Here is a 23,013-nt window from a genome sequence, read left to right as displayed (position 1 = left end):
AAGCTTAGGTTGTTTATTTGGGGTGTTTCTTATTTCTTGACGTAGGATTAAATTGTTATAAACTTCCCTCTTAGAACTGCTTTTGCTGCATCCCATAGGTTTTGGATCATCGTGTTTTCATTGTTATTTGTTTCTAGGTATTTTTTAATTTCCTCTTTGATTTCTTCAGTGATCTCTGTCTATTAAGTAGTGTATTGTTTAGCCTCCATGTGTTTCTATTTTCTACATATTTTTTCCTGTAATTGATATCTAGTCTTGTAGCATTGTGGTCAGAAAATATTCTTAATATGATTTCAGTTTTCTTAAATTTACCAAGGCTTGATTTGTGACCCAAGATATGATCTATCCAGGAGAATGTTCCATGAGCACTAGAGAAGAAAGTGTATTTTGTTGTTTTTGGATGGAATGTCCTATAAATATCAATTAAGTCCATCTCTGAATTCTTATTCAGGTAGACTGCCTCTTTCCTTTTCATTTGTTTGGTCTGGTGGGTTTTTTACTTTGCTCCTTCATCTGCTGTGTGTTTCTCTGTCTCTGTCTTCATTTTGCTTAACTCACTGTGTTTGGGGTCTCCTTTTCTCAGGCTGCAGGTTCATAGTTCCTGTTGTCTTTTGTATCTGCCCACACTGGGTACGGTTGGTTCAGTGGGCTGTGTAGGCTTCCTGGTATAGGGGACTGGTACCTGTGTTCTGGTGGATGAGGCTGGATCTTGTCTTTCTGGTGGGCAGGTCCACGTCTGCTGGTGTGTTTTGGGTTGTGTGTGAACTTAGTATGATTGTAGGCAGCCTCTCTGCTAATGGGTGGGGTTGTGTTCCTGTCTTGCTAGTTGTTTGGCATGGGGTGTCCAGCACTGTAGCTTGTTGGCCACTGAGTGGAGCTGGGTCTTAGCATTGAGATGGAGATCTCTGGGAGAGCTTTCACCGTTTGATATTACATGGAGCCGGGAGGTCTCTGGTGGACCAGTGTACTAAACTCAGCTCTCCCACCTCAGAGGCACAGGCCTTACACGTGGCCAGAGCACCAAGGCCCTGTCAGCCACACAGCTCAGGAGAAAAAAAAGAAAGAAAGAAAAGAGAGAGAGAGGGAGGGAGGGAGGGAGGGAAAGTTATTAAAATTAAAAAAATATTAAAAATTGAAAAAATTATAAAGTAATTAAAAAGAGAAAAATAAAAAAAGAAAGAAAGAAAAGCATAACCAAACCAAAAAAACACATCCACCAATGATAGCAAGTGCTAAAACTGATACTAAAAGACAGACAGAACCCTAGGACAAATGATAAAAGTAAAGCTATACAGAGAAAATCACACCAAGAAGCATACACGTACACACTCACAAAAAGAGAAAAAGGAAAAAAATATATATCTATATATAAAAAAAGGAAGAGAGCAACCAAATAAATAAATCTACCAATTATAATAAACTCTAAGTACTAAACTAAGATGAACATAAAACCAGAAAGAAATTAGGTGCAGAAAGCACACCCCAAGTCTACAGTTGCTCTCCAAGTCCACCGCCTCAATTTGGGATGATTCATTGTCTATTCAGTTATTCCACAGATGCAGGTACATCAAGTTGACTGGAGATTTAATCCTCTGCTCCTGAGGCTGCGGGAGAGATTTCCCTTTCTCTTCTTTGTTTGCACAGCTCCTGGGGTTCGGCTTTGGCCCTGCATCTGCACGTAGGTCGCCCTCTGGTGTCTGTTCTTTGCTCAGACAGGACGGGGTTAAAGGAGCAGCTGATTCGGGGGCTCTGGCTCCCTCAGGCCAGTGCGGGGAGGGAGGGGTACGGATGCGGGCCGATCCTACGGCGGCAGAGGCCGGCGTGACGTTGCAGCAGCCTGAGGCGCGCCATGCATTCTCCCGGGGAAGTTGTCCCTGGATCACGGGACCCTGCCAGTGGCGGGCTGCACAGGCTCCCGGAAGGGGGGGTGTGGATAGTGACCTGTGCTCGTACACAGGCTTCTTGGTGGCGGCCGCAGCAGCCTTAGCGTCTCATGCCCGTCCCTGGGGTCTGCGCTATTAGCCGAGCCTCGTGCCCGTCTCTGGAGCTCGTTTAGCCGGTGCTCTGAATCCCCTCTCCTCGCACACCCCAAAACAATGGTCACTTGCCTCTTATGCAGGTCCAGACTTTTTCCCAGATTCCCTCCCGGCTAGCTGTGGCACACTAGCCCCCTGCAGGCTGTGTTCACGCAGCCAACCCCTGCCCTCTCCCTGGGACCTGCCCTCCGAAGCCAGAGCCTCAGCTCCCAGCCCTCACTGGCCCCCGTGGGTGAGCAGACAAGCCTCTCGGGCTGGTGAGTGCTGCTCGGCACCGATCCTCTGTGCGGGAATCTCTCTGCTTTGCCCTCTGCACCCCTATTACTGCACTCTCCTTCATGGCTCCGAAGCTTCACCCCACTGCCCACCTGCATCTCCGCCAGTGAAGGGGCTTCCTAGGGTGTGGATGGAATCTTTTCCTCCTTCACAGCTCTCTCACCGAGTTTCAGGTCCCACCCCTATCCTTTTGTCGCTGTTTTTTCTTTTTTCTTTTTCCCTACCCAGGTATGTGGGGTGTTTCTTGCCGTTTGGGAAGTCTGAGGTCTTCTGCCAGCGTTCAGTAGGTGTTCTGTAGGAGCTGTTCCACAGGTAGATGTATTTTTGATGTATCTCTGGGGAGGAAGTTGATCTCCACGTCTTACTCCTCCGCCGTCTTGAAGGTCTTCCCTGTAAGTACACTTTTAATATCTGGGGAAAGTAAGTGGGGCTTTCAGTGTAGCCCTGTGGCATCATAGTCCATGTATATTATAGTTCATTCCAAGCAAAGGCAAAAAGATACTGGGCGTCAGGATGTACAGGGATACTAAAGAATGCACTGCAGAAATCTTTCACAGTAAAGAAGTCACTCTTTTAGGGATATAGGACAGTAAGGTATGGGTATTTGGCACTGCAGAATAGCAAGGAAGATAGTAGCACTGATAGATCTCAGATCTTGTACAAAACTCCAACTCTTGCCATTAGATTTTTAACTGGCAGAATGGGAGTGTCACAATGACTAGTGTAAGGCACAATAAGCCCTTTCTTAATCAAGCTGATATCAAAAGTTCTGTTTCTTCTGTGGCTTCCCGCCTTGATAGGTATTGACTAATATTGGACAGGGGTTTATTTTGGTCTGTGGTAATTTTAATGGCTGCTGCAGAATATATTTTCCCTATGTCAATAGGATCAAGTGACCCCAATTCTTCAGGTACTAAGCCTGGCAGTTTTTCTTGTTCAGCATCACTCTCAGTCACAAACTTTATATGATGAAGAAATCTGAGCAATCTTTTAGGGCTAAAACCATTTCTCCCTTAACAGTAAAAGAAATACGAGCATCATAAGTTTCTAATAAATCTATACCGATCAGGTGCATAGGGGTATTTTCTACTAGGAAAAAGGAGTGCCTTCGTTTAAGTTCTCCTAATTATAATTCTAAAGGTAATGATTTAAGGGTCTTAATATTTGCATTAGAAACGCCTACCGTCTGTACCGAGGTATTAGAGAGAGAGAGCCTTTAATTTTGATAGGGTTCAAAATGTAAAAGGTAGCCCCTGTATCTATTACTGCTTTAATTATTTTCTCCTCATATAATAATTTCTATTTCTTCCAGGGTGTTCGAGAGGAGAAGGGGAAAGACTCCCCGTGTTCCCTCAGATCAGGCTTCCTCTTGTTTAACTTGAAATTACAGTCTATATCTGGTTTCCCTTCTAGGTCCCTCTTTTCTTTTCTTGCAGTTTCCCCAGTAATGACCCGGTTGTTTTCAGTAAAAGCAAATTTCAGAATTTACCAGTCGCGGATTGAATAGGGTTGGGTTAACTTCAGACTGACATTGATTATTTAATTGTTGCAACTGAATGTTCATAATTTTTATAGAGGCACCTTTTTCTTTTTAATACTTTTGAAAAGTTGGTCAGCCAACATGACAAGGGCATTTGTATGTGATACAGACAAATCATGTCTAAATGATTAACATGCCTAAATCATGTCGTTTAGAGTAGCCGATTCCTCATCCAGACCTTCTAAAAAGATGGAGTTAAGCAAAGAATCATCTTGGTGGTTAAAGAATGATTCAGGTGTCATGCTGGAATATTGTTTAAAAGTTTCCTTGAACCTCTCATAGTAATCCAGGATTGATTCATCTCGTGTTTGTTTACATTGCTGAATCTTTGACCAGTCAGCAGTTTTTGGAAAAAGCTCTGTGATAATTCTGAGTAATTTATGAGCTAACTCCTTGCATTCACCTTGAGCCTGTGGGCTGTATAAATCAAAATTTGTTAAGGGGTCTCTCCATCCTGCTTTCTCTACTTATTCCTTTGTTTGACTTTTAGAAACTAATAGCTGTATTAATTGATATAAATCTGAAAACGTGGGCTCATAGGTTTGGACGATTAGCTCAAATTCCTTAGCAAATCCCAATGGATCTTGACTAGATTCGAGAAAGTCCTTAGCTAAAACTAAGTTCTGCTCGGGTCCAGGATGTGTACGTAAGCGCAGAGTACAGTTCACCTCTTCCTGTAATAGGTTTCTCCTTCAAGGGAGCTATGAATACTTCTGATCTTATGTCTTCCTTTCCTGGGGAAGGGGAAGCAGCAGGAGAATGGGCTGGTGGAAGAGAGAGAGAGTGCGTCTGGGTTAGGCAGTTCGGATAAAGGAGGATATAAAGAAGGAACAGAGTGAGAGACAAGGTCAACGCTAGTGGCTTTTAAAAATTCTAGTATCATTTTGAGCAACCTTTTGTTGATTTTTTGCGAAGACGTTACTTTATCATTTCCCCTTTTAGAAGCTTCTAAATAGCAATTGAAACAAGCATTCCATTTCTGTTTGATCTTTTTCTACCTGCATATGCACGCCCCCCCCAGTTTTCAAAGGTCAAAACAGACCCAATTTGGCCATTTAAGGTTGAGATCTTTTAGTGTAATTTCCCTAATTCTGTTGGTCCTTGCAAGTGTGAGCTCCAAACATATTGTACATGAATCTGGCTAGGGTGTTAGTGTGGAGGCTGGCTTTCTGACACTCCATGTTTCTCTGTTTGAGGGTGTCTGTTTCCCATTTTAAAGTTGAATTTATTGGGGATAAAATTTTCTAGTGAAATTGTGGGGTGGGCCAGTGTGCTGCTTGTGAGTCTAACTCCTCCGGGATTTTGCCCGAAAGTCGTTTTAGCTCCTTTTACATGTCTTGGGTTTTCCCTCTGGTAGTGTAAAGCCACCACAATGCTCAGAACTTATTCATGTTCCCAGCAGAGCAAGCTTTCATTGAAATGAGTGGGTTTCTGTATAGGGATGGTTGCACAGTACAAGGACTTGCCTCCACCACTCCTGCAAGTTAATTATAGAAAACCGGACATCTCAAATGAATGAATTTAGCACTTTTGTACATATGGGAAGATACAAGAGTCTGGGCTCGCTGAAAGCACTCCTTTGATGTGCACCTTAGCTATCTAGGGTCAGAATCATGTTCTTTCCCATCCTGAGTCCCCTCTGGGTGCACCACTGGGGGCGGCTGTAGTGGCTGAGGTCTTGATGGTGGGCTTCCTGTTTTTATCTTGAGCTCTCTCTCAGGGCTCAGCATTGGGGGCAGCTGTAGTGGCTGATGGCTGTTGTTCACTGATATGGCAGGTGGCATCCTTAGTCCACAGCTTCATAAGTATTTTTGAAAAGTTAGGTATTTCCTTTGAAGTCCTCTTTGTTTACTATTTAGTTGCATTTTGGTTTGTTTCTTTTGTTGTTTATTTGGGATCCAGTTAACAATCAAGTGTTCCATTTACTTAACATGATATAATTTCTTTTCTGATTTGTTTGAGAATACATTATAGATATCATACCCTTTTCTAGTAAAATTCTTCAGTGTATTTTCCTAAAAACAATGATTCTGCCTCATTACCATATGAGTAATCAAAACCAGAAAATTAACTAATTAGTACTATTATCAAATCTATAGACATATTTAAATTTAACCAATTGAAACACAAATATGGTTTAAAGAAAAAGAAAAAAATGTTTATCAAGGTTCCAGTAAAGGTTTATGCTTTGCTTTTATCTCTCAAGTCCCTTTATCCTCATTATTCTGGAGCGTTTTTGTCTTTTATGACCTTAACATGTTTGCCAAATTCAGGCCCATTATTTTGTAGGATGTCCCTCCATGTGGCTTTGTCTGATTCTTCCTCATTAGATTCAGGTTTGTGTTTTTGGCAGAAATATCTAGAAGTGACATTGAGTTATATGTATACTATCAGGAGACACACGTTGTGAATTTGCTATACTGCTAAAGAAGTCAGCTTTATTCATGTTGTTAAAATGATGTCTGTCAACGTTTCTCCACAATAAAATTAATAGTTTTCCCTTGTAGTTAATAAGTGTCTTGGGGGGAGATCGTCCCCCTTAATTTTTAAAAGTAAATTTTTTGTTACAAGTTTGGAATCACAGCTTTGTTTTCCTCTCCTTTGTATCATAATCCAACACTGTCATTTATTTTGATGCTAGTTTTATGGTTTTAAAAGAAAACATGAAGTTGTGAATTTTAGTCTTTGCTAAAAATCCTGAAGCAGTCCTAGGATACCATGTCCCTAGAGAGAAAACAGTTTATAGATCTAAAAATCAAAATATCGGTCAGTTTTAGTCCTATTTGATTTATGTGAATGGATCCTTAGTAAAAGTGTCTGATTTTAAGGTTTTTTTACATTACTTTATTGTAAACTCCAAGATTTAATCATGCCATTCTGTGTTCACAGCCAATTCTTTAGCCTCGGTCTGAGGTCCTCAACCTGATAATCATATGCCAAAGTACATGTATTTTTTTCTTGGGGAGAGGATCCATAGGCTTCAGTATATCTTTAATGGATCATTATGCATAAGTTGCCTTTATGTTCCACCCACATTAGTTTATTTTTCATTTCAGCCTCAGATTGATTCCCTTAAACATCTTTTCCTTAGGTCATCACTTTGCTTAGGATGCTGTATCTTTTTTCTGACTCATCAGTGCAAACCTAGGTATTTTATCCTAACTTTCAGACCTGCTATTAGCTAAATAGATCTAATAGCCTTTTTATGGCTTCCCCTAACCCCCTAGTCTTTTTGGTGCCACTTTAAACTTTTCTCCTGAATTTATACATTTGCTTTTTGCCCACTCTATGCCATTTCAGACTGCACTCTTTTTCCTTTTATGTCACACATTACTCAGATTTTCTTCATGATGATTTTCCCATAGTAATTCATCCTGAATTCCATGAGTATTTACATATCACAGTCAATACTACGCTGTTGCATATTGTTTTCATGTTTCTTCGGAATTCTTTAGGTATTTAATGTGTGTAACTGATCTGCTCAATGGATCATACATTTATTGATAGCAGGGACAATATATAGATTTCTTTAATTTTTATAGATACCAGTACCTACTCTCCATATTTATTCTTTCCTCAAGTATTTATTGAACACCTGTTATGTACCACTGATTGCACATGCAACAGCACAGAAAAGAAACAGCCCTGCTTTCAAGAGCATGCATGCAATAGACCAAAAAAATCAGTAAAGTATAATACGGATTCTTTTGAGCTTTTAAAGCTTTATTAAGTTTTTTATTGTGGCAAATATATAACATAAAATTTACCTATTTAACCCTTTCAGGTGTATAACTTAGTGGCATTAAATAAGTGCGTTCATAATGTTGTACAATCATTGCCATTACATTTCCAGAACTTTTCTTTTTTTTTTTTTTTCGGTATGCGGGCCTCTCACTGTTGTGGCCTCTCCCGTTGAGGAGCACAGGCTCCGGACGCGCAGGCTCAGCGGCCATGGCTCACGGGCCTAGCCGCTCTGCGGCATGTGGGATCTTCCCGGACCGGGGCACGAACCCGTGTCCCCTGCATCGGCAGGCGGACTCTCAACCACTGCGCCACCAGGGAAGCCCCAGAACTTTTCCATCATCTCAAACTGAAACTCTGTACCCATTGAATAGTAACTCCCAGTTCTTCCCAAACCAGGTCTTAGTAAACACTGTTGCACTTTCCGTTTCTATGAGATTGCCTAGTTTGGCTACCTCATATAAATGCAGTCATACAATATTTATCCTTTTGTGTCTGAATTATTTCACTTAGCATATGTCTTCAGCGTTCATCCATGCTGGTAGCATCAGAATTTCCTTTCTTTTTAAGGCTGAACAATATTCCTCTGTACATATGTAGCACATTTTGTTTATACATTCATCTGTCGATATACACTTGAGTGGCATCCATCTTTTGGCTATCATGAATAATGTTGCTAGAAAATTGTTATACAAATACCTGTTTCAGTCCCTGCTTTCATTTATTTTGGGTATATACGTAGAGATAGAAATGGTTCATCATATGGTAATTCAACAGTAAATTTTTAAAGAATCCATCATATTTTCTTCTGCAGTAGCTGCACAATTTTGCATTCCTGTGAGCAGTGCACTTGAAGTTCCATTTTCTCCCAGTCTTTGCCAAAACTTGTTGTTTTCTGTTTCTTTCACAATAATTATCCTAATGGATGTAAAGTAGTATTCATTGTGGATTCATAGTGTGATCATATTTTCATGTAGCTTAATGGCTATTTGTATATCTTCTTTAAGTTCTTTGCCAGTTTTAAAATCAGATTTGTTTGTTTTTGACTTGTAGGAGTTCTTCAGATACTTTGGATATTAATTCTTTACTGGATACATGGTTTGGGTATACTTTCTCCCATTCAGTGGGCTGTCTTTGAGGTCTGTTGATTGTTCCCTTTTTACTTCTGTGGCCTGTGCTTTTGGTGTCATATCTAGAACATCATTGCCACGTTGTGGCAAGTTTTCCTCCTATGTACTAAGAGAGAAATTAATGGCTATAAGCTCTTACCTTAAAAAGGAAGAAATATCTCAAATCAACAAACCAAAACCTTACAACTTAAAAAACTAGAAAAGAGGAGCAAATAAATGAGAACTAGCAGAAGGAAGGAAATAATGATTAAACCAGACCTAAATAAACTAGAAATCAACCCTGCTGACAACCCTCCTGACCTAGGACTTGAGCTTCCATAATTGTGAAAAAATACTTTTCTGTTGTTTAATCTCCCTAGTCTGTGGTATTTTTTAAATAGATCTTTATTGGAGTATAATTGCTTTACATTGTTGTGTTAGCTTCTGCTGTATAACAAAGTGAATCAGCTATATGTATCCATATATACCCATATCCCCTCCCTCTTGCGTCTCCCTCCCACCCTCCCTATCCCACCCCTCTAGGTGGTCACAAAGCACCGAGCTGATCTCCCTGTGCTATGCGGCTGCTTCCCACTAGCTATCCGTTTTACATTTGGTAGTGTATATAAGTCCATGCCTCTCTCTCACTTTGTTCCAGCTTACCCTTTCCCCTCCCCGTGTCCTCAAGTCCATTCTCTACGTCTGTGTCTTTATTCCTGTCCTGCCCCTAGGTTCTTCAGAGCCTTTTTTTTTTTAGATTCCATATATATGTGTTAGCATACGGTATTTGTTTTCCTCTTTCTGACTTACTTTACTTTGTATGACAGACTCTAGGTCCATCCACCTCACTACAAGTAACTCAGTTTCATTTCTTTTTATGGCTGAGTAATATTCCACTGTATATATGTGCCATACCTGTCTTTATCCTTTCATCTGTCAATGGACACTTAGGTTGTTTCCGTGTCCTGGCTATTGTAAACAGAGCTTCAGTGAACATTGTGGTACATGACGCTTTTTGAATTACGGTTTTCTCACAGTATATGCCCAGTAGTGGGATTGTTGGGTCGTATGTTGTTCTATTTTTAGTTTTTTAAGGAACTTACATATTGTTCTCCATAGTGGTTGTATCAATTTACATTCCCGCCAACAGAGAACCTCAGACCCCAGGGAATATTCATCAGAGTGAGGTCTCATGGAGTTCCTCATCTCAGCACCAAGACAGCTCTACCCAATAGCCTACAAACTCCAGTGTTGGAAGCCTCAGGCCAAACAACCAGTAAGACAGGAACACAATCCCACTCATTAAAAAAAAAGATGGCAAAAAAATATGTCACAGATGAAGGAGCAGGGTAAGAACCTACAAGACCAAATAAATGAAGAGGAAATAGGCAATCTACCCAAAAATGTAACAGCAGACACTGTGGTACTTTTTAAGTGCAGCTGTGGCAAAGTAACACACGAAGAAAAAATGATTTGACCACCATCATGGCCAAAACACTCAAGTACTTAAGTAGAAATAAAATCCCTCATCATATTAAAGTCCATGTATTGAAAATCCATAGCAAACCTCATATCAATGTTTACTTCACATATTATAGAGCTCTTATGTTTGGTTCAAATGTATTTATAATTGTTAAATTTTTCTGAGGAATTGACATTTTTATCAATAGACTTTGCATCAATATGTCAATATTAAATTTACATATATATCAATCTTTGTATTTTGTGATGGTTTTTGGCTTGTATAGTCTCCCTTCTCTCTTCTGGTTACTATTTCCACAGAATATTTTTTCTTTTACTTTCAAGCTATCTGTGTCTTTAGATCAAAAATGGGTCTCCTGAACAATATGTTGTTGGTTTTTGTGTTATCCATTCTGTCAGTGCATGTCTTTGGGGAGTTTAGTCTCTTTACATTTAAAGTAATTTCTTACAAGGATGCTTTCTGTTGCTGTTTTGTTACTTGTTTTCTCTGTATCTTACAGGTATTTTTGCCCATCATTTCCCCTTTCTTTTACATTTAGTTGATTTTTTGGTTGTTTGACATGTTTTGTACCCCTTCTCATTTCCCTTTATGTATATCTAATAGGTTTTTTGTGTGTGTGTATGGTTATCATGGGGATTACATATAAGATCCTAAAGTTTTAACAACCTAATTTGAATTGCTACCAACTTCACTTCAGTCGTGTACCAGAGCCACTGATAATAATCCTCAGAGTGAGAAATCAACAAGATGGCAGACGAGGAAACTCTAGGCTCTCTTCCCCCATGGAAACATCAAGTATATAATATACAGATCAAAGTAGTTTATAAGAACTTTAGAAATGAGTTAAGAACCAAGTACATGTCTAATCAAGAAAAGCTGCATTCAAAACAGAAGGAAATTTCATGCCATTTTGCTCACCTTTATCCCAGACCCTTTCCAATGTAGCACAGCGTGTTTGGGAAGAAAATGCCAATTCTCGTTTCTTCTCTCAGGCAAAGGTAATGAGTGGAACCTGCTTACAGTGTTCTGGCTTATCTGGGGACTACCCTAAGGGCTGGTTCTTGTCTTGCCAGACTCACACCACTAATGGTATAGTTTGGATATCAGCTTTGAGGCCACATATATCAGGGCTGGTGCCACAGTATGTTAGAGCTGCAGGGGGTCTGCAGTCCTGCTGTCAGCCAGGAATAAGAGGTTATAGGCAGATGAATATAACAGAAAATATGGTCCAGAAAAGAACCAGGGTGAGACTTTAGTTATATTAAGATGTTTAAAGGCAGCTGTATATACTGGTAACAGGAATCAAAGCAAGCACAGTCCTAGGAAAGAAACGTCCTCAGACAACTTTTCTTTTTTTTTTTTTTTTTTTTTTTTTTTTTTGCGGTATGCGGGCCTCTCACTGTTGTGGCCTCTCCCGTTGTGGAGCACAGGCTCCGGACGCGCAGGCCCAGCGGCCATGGCTCACGGGCCCAGCCGCTCCGCGGCATATGGGATCCTCCCAGACCGGGGCACGAACCCGTATCCCCTGCATCGGCAGGCGGACTCTCAACCACTGCGCCACCAGGGAGGCCCCAGACAACTTTTCTAATTGCCTATATCCTCCACGCTTCTGCTTATCATCTTACTGTGGTTTCCTTAAATGTGTCCAGGAATTTCTCTCTTGCTGCTTTCAGTTTTACATCATTATCTTTGTTCAGTTTGATAATAATGTGTCTTGTCGTGGGTCACCCTGAGTTTATCCTACTTGTAGTTGTTAAGCTTTTTGTATTTATATGTCTATTTTGTCAAATGTGGAAAGTCTTCCTATATCTTCAAACAAATCTTTCTACTACTCTATCTTTTCTCCTTATAAGGATCCCACAGTGGTCCACTGACACAGTGTCCTATAGATCCTATGGGCTGTGTTCACTTTCCTTCAATCTTTTTTCTTTGTTTGTTGGATTCCTTATTTTCAATTGTCCTGTCTTCCAGTTTGCCTCTTGTTTTTACATCTAGTTAAATATGTCATTTTACCTCTTCAGTGAATTTCTTCACTTATTTTTTTCACCTCCAGCTTTGCTTTTTTAAAAAGTAATTTATGGGCTTCCCTGGTGGCGCAGTGGTTGAGAGTCCGCCTGCCGATGCAGGGGAAACGGGTTCGTGCCCCGGTCTGGGAAGATCCCACATGCCGCGGAGCGGCTGGGCCCATGATCCATGGCCACTGGGCCTGTGCGTCCGGAGCCTGTGCTCCGCAACGGGAGAGGCCACAACAGTGAGAGGCCCACATACCGGAAAAAAAAAAAAGTAATTTATATCTTTTACTCATTATCATCATTATTACTATATTCTTATATTGTTTCCTGATTTCCTTATTTTTTTGTCCATGTTTTTTTTCCTTTTGCTCTTTGGACATATCTAATACAATTATTTGACATTGTAGATTTGTTGTCTGTGCTTGCTTTGCGATGATTTCTGTTGATTTATTTGCTTCCTTTGAATGGGCCATCTTTCCATGTTTCTTTCTATGCCTTGTGATTTTTTTTTGTTGTTGTTGTTGAAAATTGTGCATTTGAAAAAACAGGCACTTTTCCCAGATTTTGCAGACTGTGAGCCTCGACATCACCTTGAAGCGAAAGCTTATGACCTCCCCAGTTTTTTCCTTCAGTGTGTGTTGAGTCTTTCCTTCAGCGTGTGTTGACTGACCCTGCTTTCTGCTTTCTCAATTCCCCTATAAAAATAGCTCAATTTTTGAATGCTCAGTTTCCCAGATTGTGTGTACCCAGCTTATTCTAGGGCTTTTTGTGGTCTATTGTATGTTTATACCAGTAGGTCAGTCCAGCAGCAGCTTTCAGGAGTACCGCCTGCTGCTTCTGCTCCTTTTCTATGACTAAGATGGGCCATGCTGCTTCTCCTGCACCTGAGATTCAAGTGAGGCAAAACTAGTCCAATCCTTTAGCTCCCTAACATGTTAAAATGTTACAAGTAAGGTCTACCCTACTTTTTCTAGTTTAAGGGAGGGAATTGGGAACTAGGCTGCTGTCTCCTCTAAGCTAAAAGACCATGGTCAAGGGCTATTAAAAAAAAATGCTGTAAAATTTCCTACCACCTGAATATTTTTTCATTTTGAATATTTTATCATTTTTCTTCATTCATTTGCTTACTAAAGACTGCGATTGTTTGCAGAGCTCCTGTCAGTCTATTTCAGCAGTGTATTGTTTTGTTTTGTTTTGAGGTATAGTTGAGTGTTTTTTGATGTTTCCATGAAGAAACAAGGACTTAGAGCTTCCTAGTTCACCATTTTTGCAAAATCACCCTGTTTAAGAAAGCATTTTAACAGAGAGGCTAACGAACAAATAATATCATAAGGGTGTAGATTTTTAGGAATGGTGGTCATTTTAAGGCATCTCTGAGAAGGTGAATTTTGAGTAGAGACCTTAAGGAAGGAAGAGCAGGAGCTGGGGAAGAGCATGAGGCACTGTGGCACTGAGGCACTGAGGAGGAAGGCCTAATATGGTGAGAGAATAGCAAGGAGCATGGTCTGGGGCGATGAGCAGAAGCAGTTGTCACAGCTGAGAGCAGAGTTAGTGAAGGGGCCAAATTATGTAGGGTCCACTCAGGACTCTTGTTTTTTTCTGAAAGGGGTAGGAAATTGAGGAGTAGTTTTGAGCACAGGGGTGACGTGATTGTATTTCAGTTTTACTGGGATCTCCATTATTGCACTAGAAATAGATTCAAGAGAAGGGTAGGCATGGAATCAGGCAGGGCAATGAGAAGTGTATAGCACTAACGTGCTGAGTAGGAGATTATGGTGACTTGGATGAAGGGTTGGTGACAAGGGGTCAAAAAATGCCTAATTTTTTCTCTCTTCATTTTATTGAGATATAATTGACATAAACACGGTGTAGGTTTAAAGTATATATCATAATGGTTGGACTTACATATACATGTTAGAATGATACCAGAGTAAGTTTAGTGACCATCCATCATCTCACATAGATACAAAATTACAGAAATAGAAAAAAAATTTTTTCTGTAATGAGAACTCTTAGAAGTTACCCTCTTGACAACTTTCATATATAACATACAGCAGTGTTCATTATATTTATCATGCTGTACAAACATGCTTAGTAGTTGTTTATCTTATAACTGGAAGTTTGTACCTTTTGACTGCCTTCATTGAATTCCGCCTCCCCCAGTCCCTACCTCTGGTAACCACAGATCTTGTCTGTTTTCAGTGAGCTTGTTGGTTTTTGAAATATAACTGACCTACAACACTTTGTTAGTTCCTGTTATACAACATACTTCTATACATGTCAGAATGATCTCCACAGTAAGTCGAGTTAACATCTGTCACGACACAAAGACAGTGCACAGGTATTGGCTCTGTTCCCCACCCTGTATATGCATACCTATGATTCATTTGTTTTGTGATTGTAAGTTTGTACCTCTTAATCTCCCTCACCTATTTCTTCCCTCCCATCACCTGTCTCCCCTCTGACAATCCCCTGTTTGTTCTCTGGACTTATGACTCTGCTGCTTGTTTTGTTATGTTTGTTCAGTTATTTTGTTTTTTTAGATTCCACATATAAGTGAATTCGTACAGCATTTGTCTTTCTCTGTGTGACTTATATCACTAAGCCTAATATGCTCTAGGTTCATGCGTGTGCAAAATACTTGTAATTCTGAAAATTGAGCCAATGCAGTTTCTCTTGGTCTAGATAATGGAGTGTGAGAGAAAGACAGGAGTCCAGGATGACACTGAGATTTTTTTTGCATGAACAGATGAAAAACTTTTGGTAGAGTACAGAAATTCACGTTTAGACTCATTAAATGTGAAATGCCAGTTAGACCTCCAGTGGAAATGGCAAGGTTGTTTGGTGACTACACTAATTTAATGCTTGTGTTCTAGAAAGAGTCGTGGTAAACAATAAATTACTCTCTAGGTTGATAAGGAAACCAACACAGAAGATCTCTTCCCAGAAGAGGTGGCGAGTCTGCCGAAGGAGAGGCCCGGCCGCAGGGCCCGCGGCTCGCCCTTCACGCGGAGCAGCACCATTGTCCGTTCCCAGACTTTCTCGCCCGGAGCACGAAGCCAGTACGTTTGCAGCGTAGGTCGGGAGTCCTTTGCCACCTACCTGGAAGGATTCTTCATCGGTCGCGGGCGGGGCTGGGCAGCAGAGGGTTGGAGCTCCCGGCTGACCCTCACCTGCACGCAGGGTTGAGAACTCTGAGACAAGTGGAGGGGGAGACCCCACCTGCTGTGGTCCGTGGAGACAGGACAGCAGGTTGGAGGTCGGCCGGCCGTGGCCGTGTGACAGTAACAGCACGGACTAGCAGAGACGAGGCGCTGTTGAGGATTAGTGCTCACGGCGCAGCACACTGGGGCGCCATTTGGCTCGAGGAGAGCTTCGACCCTCCCGCTCCTCTGACGGGGCTCGTTGGGGAAAGCATCTTCCCTTGAAGGGACTACCATGGAGCCGCTGCATTAGGGCGGAGCCAGAGTTTGATCATATGAGAGAGGCAGACCGTCAGGCCCACGTGGGAGATACTGAGGGGTCGCCAGGCCCACCCTCAGGCTCAGAAACTGGCTAGGACTCACGGAACTCAGAAAAGCCGTCGTATCCACGGTGATGGTGCGCCGCAGGGAAGGGGTGCAGGCCGACGCGCAGGGGGAAGAGGCATCGGGCAGCCCTCCGGAGAGACCGGGCGGAGCTTCCAGCCCTTCTCCCGCAGCGGAGTTGTGCGGCAGCTCTCACCTCTCGGCGCAGTGGTAGCGTGCCCGGAGCACAGCCGACCAGGGACGCTCACCCGAGGCTTGGTGCCCAGGGCTTTTGTGGGGGTTGTCACGGGGCACAGCTGGTGGCCGGCATGGCCGACCTTCGTCTGCAGCCCCTCCAGGGTCAAGCTGGTGGCCCAGGGCCCCCCTCACATTGTCAGCAGAGACTGTGTGGCCAGGCCAAGGTCCCCAGGTAAACAGAGACACTTAGAACGTTCTAGGGACTTACAGGTCACTGCCCAGGAGCTGAGCAGGGAGCCCACCTTCCTTGGGGAGGGAATCCTTTACTCACAGGCGGGAGCAACAGGGGCTGGGCCCCGGGTGGCCACGTTTGTGAGGCCTGCAGCTCCTCTCCCCGCGCAGTGAGGTGTCCCGGTCGTGCTGCCCCGGGCAGCCCAGGGTCAGGCGGGGCACTCCTGCCCCATCAGGCTGCAGCTCTGCGGGGCCTGATGCTTCATCACGCGGCTGGAGGTGCCTGATCGAGGGCCGTCCTTCCTTATCCTAGACTCCTGCCGAACCCCTGCGGAGCAGCCTCCAGCCTGCTTGCTGAGGAGGATGGGGTGGTGAAGGAGGAAGCCCTTCACCTCCCCAGAGACAGGCCTCCAGCCCCTGCCCTGTGCTTTGCGCCCTGCACAAAGGCACGCACTGACCGGCGATGCGTCTAGAGGCCTCTTTTTATATATGTTTGTGGTGACTGGGAGGCACGTAAGTGCAGAGCTGTGACATTTCCTGATATCTGGGGTTCATTGCTACGGCAAGTAAGGCCGTGAAGGCCAAGACTTTGCTTTCACACAGATATACGTTGATCCTGAAATGAAAACCTGCCACCAAATGAAATACGTAATGTCTTGGCTCCCATGAAGTCGGCATTATTTATTTTTCTTTTTAAAGACAGGCCTTTTCCCTTGATGGGCAGGGTGGGTGTTAGTGGTGTGCGCTTGTCCTCCTGCCAGGAACGAGGCTCTTATCTGGAACGCCACTCTTCCAAGCTCTTGCGAAAGCTAGAAACACAGCAAATGAGAATGATTGATAAAAAGTAAAAAGCGCTGAGGAAAGTGCGGGTTTTCATGATCGTCACACCATATCAAGAGGCAGTTGGCATTGACAGGACTGAAATTGTGTTGCTCGATTAGCCTGGAAAACCTCAGCTGGTTCAGTTGATGGACCTGAAGCAGGGGTGGGGCTGGGGATTGGTCTGCTTATTTGGTTTGTCTTTGTTTGGCCTGAAACTCTTTTTTAGGGTTTTCTTGTAAGCGAAACCCAAAGTCTTGGTAAAAGCTTTAAGCGGCGTATCTGTTTGAGTACTTGCGCGAGAAACAAAATAATCCAGTTCAGAGTACACAGAGAATGAATGTTGAATTCTTGAGGAAGTGTTTCTGAACCTCAGTCTTTTTGGTGTAGCTTTATCGTAGTGACAGCGACAGTTCAACGCTGTCCCGGAAGTCTCCCTTTGTCCGAAACACTTTGGAAAGACGAACCCTTCGCTATAAGCAGGTATGTGACACGTAGACTAATATGCCATCCCTACATACCCTGGGAGTTACTTCTACAAACCGGAAGAGGTAATATTTTAGGTAAGATTAATTGAAAGGTAATATGTTTATTTCCTTGTTTACTTAGATATAATTTTTAAGTGTATATGTCAATATGTTACCAATATTTGTTAATTTCCTAAGATAATGTCATAATCTACGATAATACATGACCTTTACGTTTTAAAATATAAATAAGCAGCCATTCTGTATAAGAGATTCTTCTTTCTTTTTTGACAAGGGAGTATAGACAGTTTAGAAAATTTGAGTCTTTCAACGTGGCGCATTCTCCTACATAGGACTGTTCTACAGTTTTCCTTTATATACACCGAATTTTTTCTCCACATCATGCCAGTTTACACAGTTTTGCTACTTTTAATTTGTAAGGTGGTGGTTCCCTGACTTTCCTGGGCAATAATTCTTTGAAAGAAAAAGAAATTCCTAGATCTCGCTGTGGTGGTTGTATTTAGAGTAGCCGCTGACTGAGAATGATAAGAAAATACATAACTCAGCAACAAAAATATTTCTCAGCAGCCATGCTGTTGGCATTTTGGCCTAGGTCTGACTTTGTTGGGGGCTGTCCTGTGCAGTGTGGGCCGTTGAGCTGCATCCCTGGCCTTGACCCACTAGTTGCCAGTATCAGCCCCTCCCCCAGTTGTGACAACCAGAAATGTCCCCTGAGGGCCCAAGTCACCCCTGGTTGGGAACCAGTGAGCTCTGCTATGAATGGTTCAGCAGAGCTTTTAAGTGAGTTTGTGTTTATTAAGTCACTTACATTTGCATTTAACTTCTGTATATGTGCAAAATAGTGTTATGGGTGTGTAAGACGCATACAGTTATTCAGTCCCCCCCGACAACGCTGATAGGCTCGTGGATTTGTGATTTTGTTGCACTAACTGCCTTCTCCGGCGTCGTTTGCCATGGCGTGGGAAGTACCGCTCTCAGCTCCACGTACAAAATTCTATTCTCGTCTTAGAACTTTCTTGAAAACAGGAGACTTGCTTACTTCAGGCTTATATGGGGAGGAATGGTTTTTTGTTGTTGTTGTTGTGTTTTGGCCTCGCTGCGCGGCTTGCAGTCTTAGTTCTCCGACCAGGGATTGAACTTGCACCCCAGCATTGGAAGCGGGGAGTCCTAACCTTTGGACTACCAGGGAATTCCCTGGGGAGGAACGTTTTTGACAGCTTGTGTGTGTTTAACCAGAAAGCCCTCAACGTGGTTTATAACGTGCTTTTTTCCCGTTACGCAGTAGGTCATTAAGGTTTTGCCGTGTCGGTATATTTTTCATCTTTTTACAATAGCTGCGTGTTCTGCTGGCCTTATAATGTATTTGATCACTTTTCTCTTGTTAGGTATTTAGGATTTTTTCTGTCATAAACCTTTTGCTGTGCCTTTCAGATGCAAGTCAAATGAAATTTCAGACCCAAAGAAAACACAGCATTTTGTGGCTCTTGCTTATATTGTCAAGTAGCACTTGGGAAAGATGATGCCCTCCTGCCCCGTGTGAGAGGGTCTGTTTCTCTGCGCTTTAGCCAAAGCCTAGGTCGTCATTACAGCGGACAGTTTGCTGTCACTGGCTCGTTACCGGAGTGGAGATTTGAACCCGTGTCGCCCACATCCGTGTTGTGTTGGCGTCGGGCCACGCTGCGGGTGTCTCCCTCCAGTGGGGTCGGTCACTCGGGGAAGAAGCTGCAGGTAGGGCGCGGGCGGGGTGGGCGCGCTCACGGCCGCGGTCTCGCAGCCCTGCAGGTTCTCCCTGGCTACGCTGGCGGCACGCACGTCCCTGGACCTGCAGGCGACGCGGACGCGGCAGCGGCAGCTGAACGAGGAGCTGTGCGCCCTGCGCGAGCTGCGCCAGCGCCTGTAGGACGCTGAAGCCTGGCTGCTGCGCAACGAGCGCTTCCGGAGCGTGCTGCGGGAGGCCGAGAGGCAGGTGAGGCCCCGGCCCGCCAACGGGGGGAGGGGGCAGGCGGGCGAGCCTTTCTCACCTCCTGGTGCCCGGATCTGGCAGGGGCTTCTATCGCTCTTCACTACAAATAGAACTACCATATGACCCAGCAATCCCACTACTGGTCATATACCCTGAGAAAACCATAATTCAAAAACAGTCATGTACCAGAATGTTCATTGCAGCTCTATTTACAGTAACCAGGAGATAGGAACAACCTAAGTGTCCATCATCGGATGAATGGATAAAGAAGATGTGGCATATATATACAATGGAGTATTACTCAGCCATAAAAAGAAACGAAATTGAGTTATTTGTAGTGAGGTGGATGGACCTAGAGTCTGTCATACAGAGTGAAGTAAGTCAGGAAAAGAAAAGCAATTCTCGTATGCTAACATATATGTGTCATGAAGAACCTAGGGATAAGATGGGAATGAACTAGAGAATGGACTTGAGGATATGGGGAGGGGGAAGGGTAAGCTGTGACAAAGAGAGTGGCATGGACATATGTACACTACCAAACGTAAAATAGATAGCTAGTGGGAAGCAGCCGCATAGCACAGGGAGATCAGCTCTGTGCTTTGTGACCACCTGGAGGGGTGGGATAGGGAGGGTGGGAGGGAGGGAGACACAAGAGGGAAGGGATATGGGAACATATGTATATGTATAACTGATTCACTTTGTTCTAAAGCAGAAACTAACACACCAAGTGAACCTGAGCCCGCGCAGAGTCGGAAAACTCCAGTGAACCTAAGAATGGCGGTACGGGTTTGGTGGCCGGAGAGGTGGTGGTGGATGCATTGCCGTATTTTGACCAAGGTTATGAAGCGCCTGGTGTGCGGGAAGCGGCTGCGGCATTGGTGGAGGAGGAAACACGCAGATACCAACCTACCAAGAACTACCTGAGCTACCTGACAGCCCCGGATTATTCCACTTTTGAAACCGACATAATGAGAAATGAATTTGAAAGATTGGCTGCTCGACAACCAATTGAATTGCTCAGTATGAAACGATATGAACTTCCAGCCCCTTCCTCGGGTCAGAAAAATGACATTACTGCGTGGCAAGAATGCGTAAACAACTCTATGGCCCAGTTAGAGCATCAAGTCGTTCGAATTGAGAATCTGGAACTAATGTCACAGCATGGATGCAATGTCTGGAAAGTGTATAATGAAAATCTAGTTCATATGATTGAACATGCACAGAAAGAGCTCCAGAAGTTAAGGAAACATATTCAAGACTTAAACTTGAAAGCAGCGAAAGAACATGCAACTCACAGCTGGATCTAAATTAAGAGAAATGGAGTCAACTTGGGTATCCCTGGTCAGTAAGAATTATGAGATTGAAAGGACTGTTGTACAATTAGAAAATGAACTCTTTCAAATGAAGTAGCAACATGGAGAGGCAAACGAAGAAAACATACGGCAAGACTTCTGAAAAAGACTAATCTGGTGGGTAGAAAGGAAGGCATGTTGGGCTTTCACAGAAGATCAAACATCTGAACTGTGAAGAACAACAGCATCTTACGGAAATCATCAGTGGTTAAATGTTTAGTAAGCATAGAATGTGGACTGTTATATTCTGTGTGTACATTTCAGCAAAATAAAAAAATTCAACATAAAAAAAATACCTAACACACCATTGTAAAGCAAATATACTCCAATAAAGATGTAAAAAAAACCCCAAAAAACTGGAAGCAAACCTGTCTGGTTCACCCCGCATTGCTGTTCCAGAGGAGACAGACCAAACCTGACTTCCATCAAGAACAGGCAGCTGAGAAGATGCTGAAGAAGGCCTCCAAAGGGGTGTGCCAGCTGCGCAGGCAGAACCTCAAAGAGCCCATCCAGGTGCAGGCGTTCAGGTGCGGAGAAGCCCAGGCCTCACTCTCCAGCTTGCTTTTTACTGTCATACCTTTGTCATTCTAAAGAGTAAAGTATTGAGAAAGACCCACAAGGAAGTCGAGAACAAAGCTGGAATCCCCACTGCTGTTAGCATTGTGCGATTTTTCTCCTGATTTATTTTCTGTGTAGCTTTAATTAAGGCCAATTATGATCATTTTTGTTTAATTTTGCATTCAGCTTATTAAGAATTAAAATACCACATGTTACTACCTAACCTGTTATTTTTTTCATGACTAATTTCATCTAATAAACATAATTCACTTACTGGCTCTTGTAACATCTTTTATGTTTATGATCATAAATAACAGCAATTTACATATGTACAGTATGTTTATCTTTGCTTTTTAAAATTTAGATTGAAGCATACTCTATATATAGGAAAATGTTCTTTTCTATGAATATAGTTTAGTGAACTCTCATAAACTGAACATTACAAAAATCAAAACATCAGCATTTCCAGATTACCCTGCAAATTTCCTTAAACACTGTGTTGAATTCTAATGACATAAATATTTTAGTTCTGCATGGTTTTGTTCTTTTATACAGCCGCAGTTAACACAGTTCTATCCATACTACTTTGTGCCTGCCTTTTAGCTTTGTTTTTTTCTATACCTGTAACTTTTATGACCTTATCATAAAATAACACAAGATATTATAACCACTTCCTTCAGTTTGGATTTAGAATTCATATATTGATATATTTTTAAAATGTATTCATTTGTTGATAGAACAAGAATTAACCCTTACTATGTAGCAGGCACTCTTCCAGCCACTGGAGATAAATCCCTGCCCTCCTAGGAGTATCATAACTTCTATTAAAATTTTGAAAATTTGTGTACAAACATATGGGAATTCAAATTCTGATTGTTCTGTGAACAAGGAAAGCCATCACTGATATGAGAGCTACCTGCCAGCTTTCAGTGTCTGCATATCACCTTCTAACATAATTTTTTCCATGCCCACCCAGGGAGAAGGTAACATTTTTCACGAGACCAAGGACCAACATACCTCCGCTGCTGACTGATGATGTTTGATGAAGTATTTATCTGCCTATTTTATTTCCACGAAGTTCTAAAGTTGTCTAGCTAAAATTGTCTTTCAAATATTTGTGCAAAGTTATTAATATACACATTTTGTTTTCAAAATCTATAAATAAGTATTTTTTGATAGTGACAGGAACAGGGCTTGGCTTTTCCTTGTTGTTAAATTTACATCTCAAGCAGGTTATTTTATAAAAGAATAGCTATTGTGTTAAGATTCGACAGTTTCCATGCGGTTTTCTTTGACTTGAAGGGTGGAAGACAGAAACTCAGGCAAATTCACTCTATTGTCATTTATTTATAGTTCTTTTTTTCCTCCTTGAAGGAAAATACTGACTTTAAGGTGTATTTTAAGACTGAAATTTAGTTCTTCAGTATTTGCCATGTGGTAGAATGGATCTTTGGGGCCGGTTTTGTGTCTGACATCGGAAATGCAAACACTATGTGCTGAACTCGTCACTCGTCCCGTTTCTCCTGTGTGCATTTATCACGTATATTGTACACTTTCGCACCCTTTATGTTCTGTTAAGATGCCACCTTAGGGGCTCAGTCCTAAGTCAGTGCGGGGTGCGCGTTGTGGAGCTCGGTCTCCCACGCGGGCTGGGCACCCATAGCCCCTGGTTTCCGTGCACCTTTCCGTGCCCACCCCGGG

The 23,013-nt window shown here is 42.6% G+C and overlaps 1 protein-coding gene and 1 pseudogene across 2 annotated transcripts in view; both read left to right on the top strand.

The window, feature by feature from the left end:
- The window catches only part of LOC308609934 (protein WWC3-like), a gene marked incomplete at both ends in the record, with an annotated part of 51,280 nt that extends 28,925 nt beyond the window's left edge, over nt 1-22,355 (top strand). Inside the window, 6 exon segments of the mRNA XM_081259209.1 lie at nt 15,108-15,272; nt 17,342-17,434; nt 19,214-19,336; nt 19,340-19,405; nt 21,154-21,281; nt 22,289-22,355. Of these exon segments, the coding sequence (XP_081115335.1) occupies nt 15,108-15,272; nt 17,342-17,434; nt 19,214-19,336; nt 19,340-19,405; nt 21,154-21,281; nt 22,289-22,355 (642 nt within the window).
- On the top strand, nt 20,146-21,139 carry LOC308609931 (pre-mRNA-splicing factor SPF27-like; annotated as a pseudogene). Its single transcript has one exon. The product of its transcript is annotated as a pre-mRNA-splicing factor SPF27-like (transcript).
- Nucleotides 22,356-23,013: the final 658 nt, after the last annotated feature.

Source organism: Mesoplodon bidens (genome assembly GCF_964165515.1).
Source record: "Mesoplodon bidens genome assembly, contig: HAP1_SCAFFOLD_412, whole genome shotgun sequence".
Classification (NCBI taxonomy): Eukaryota; Metazoa; Chordata; class Mammalia; order Artiodactyla; family Ziphiidae; genus Mesoplodon; species Mesoplodon bidens.
The sequence above is the reverse complement of the archived record's forward strand: the minus strand, read 5'-3'. Positions and strand labels throughout refer to the sequence as shown.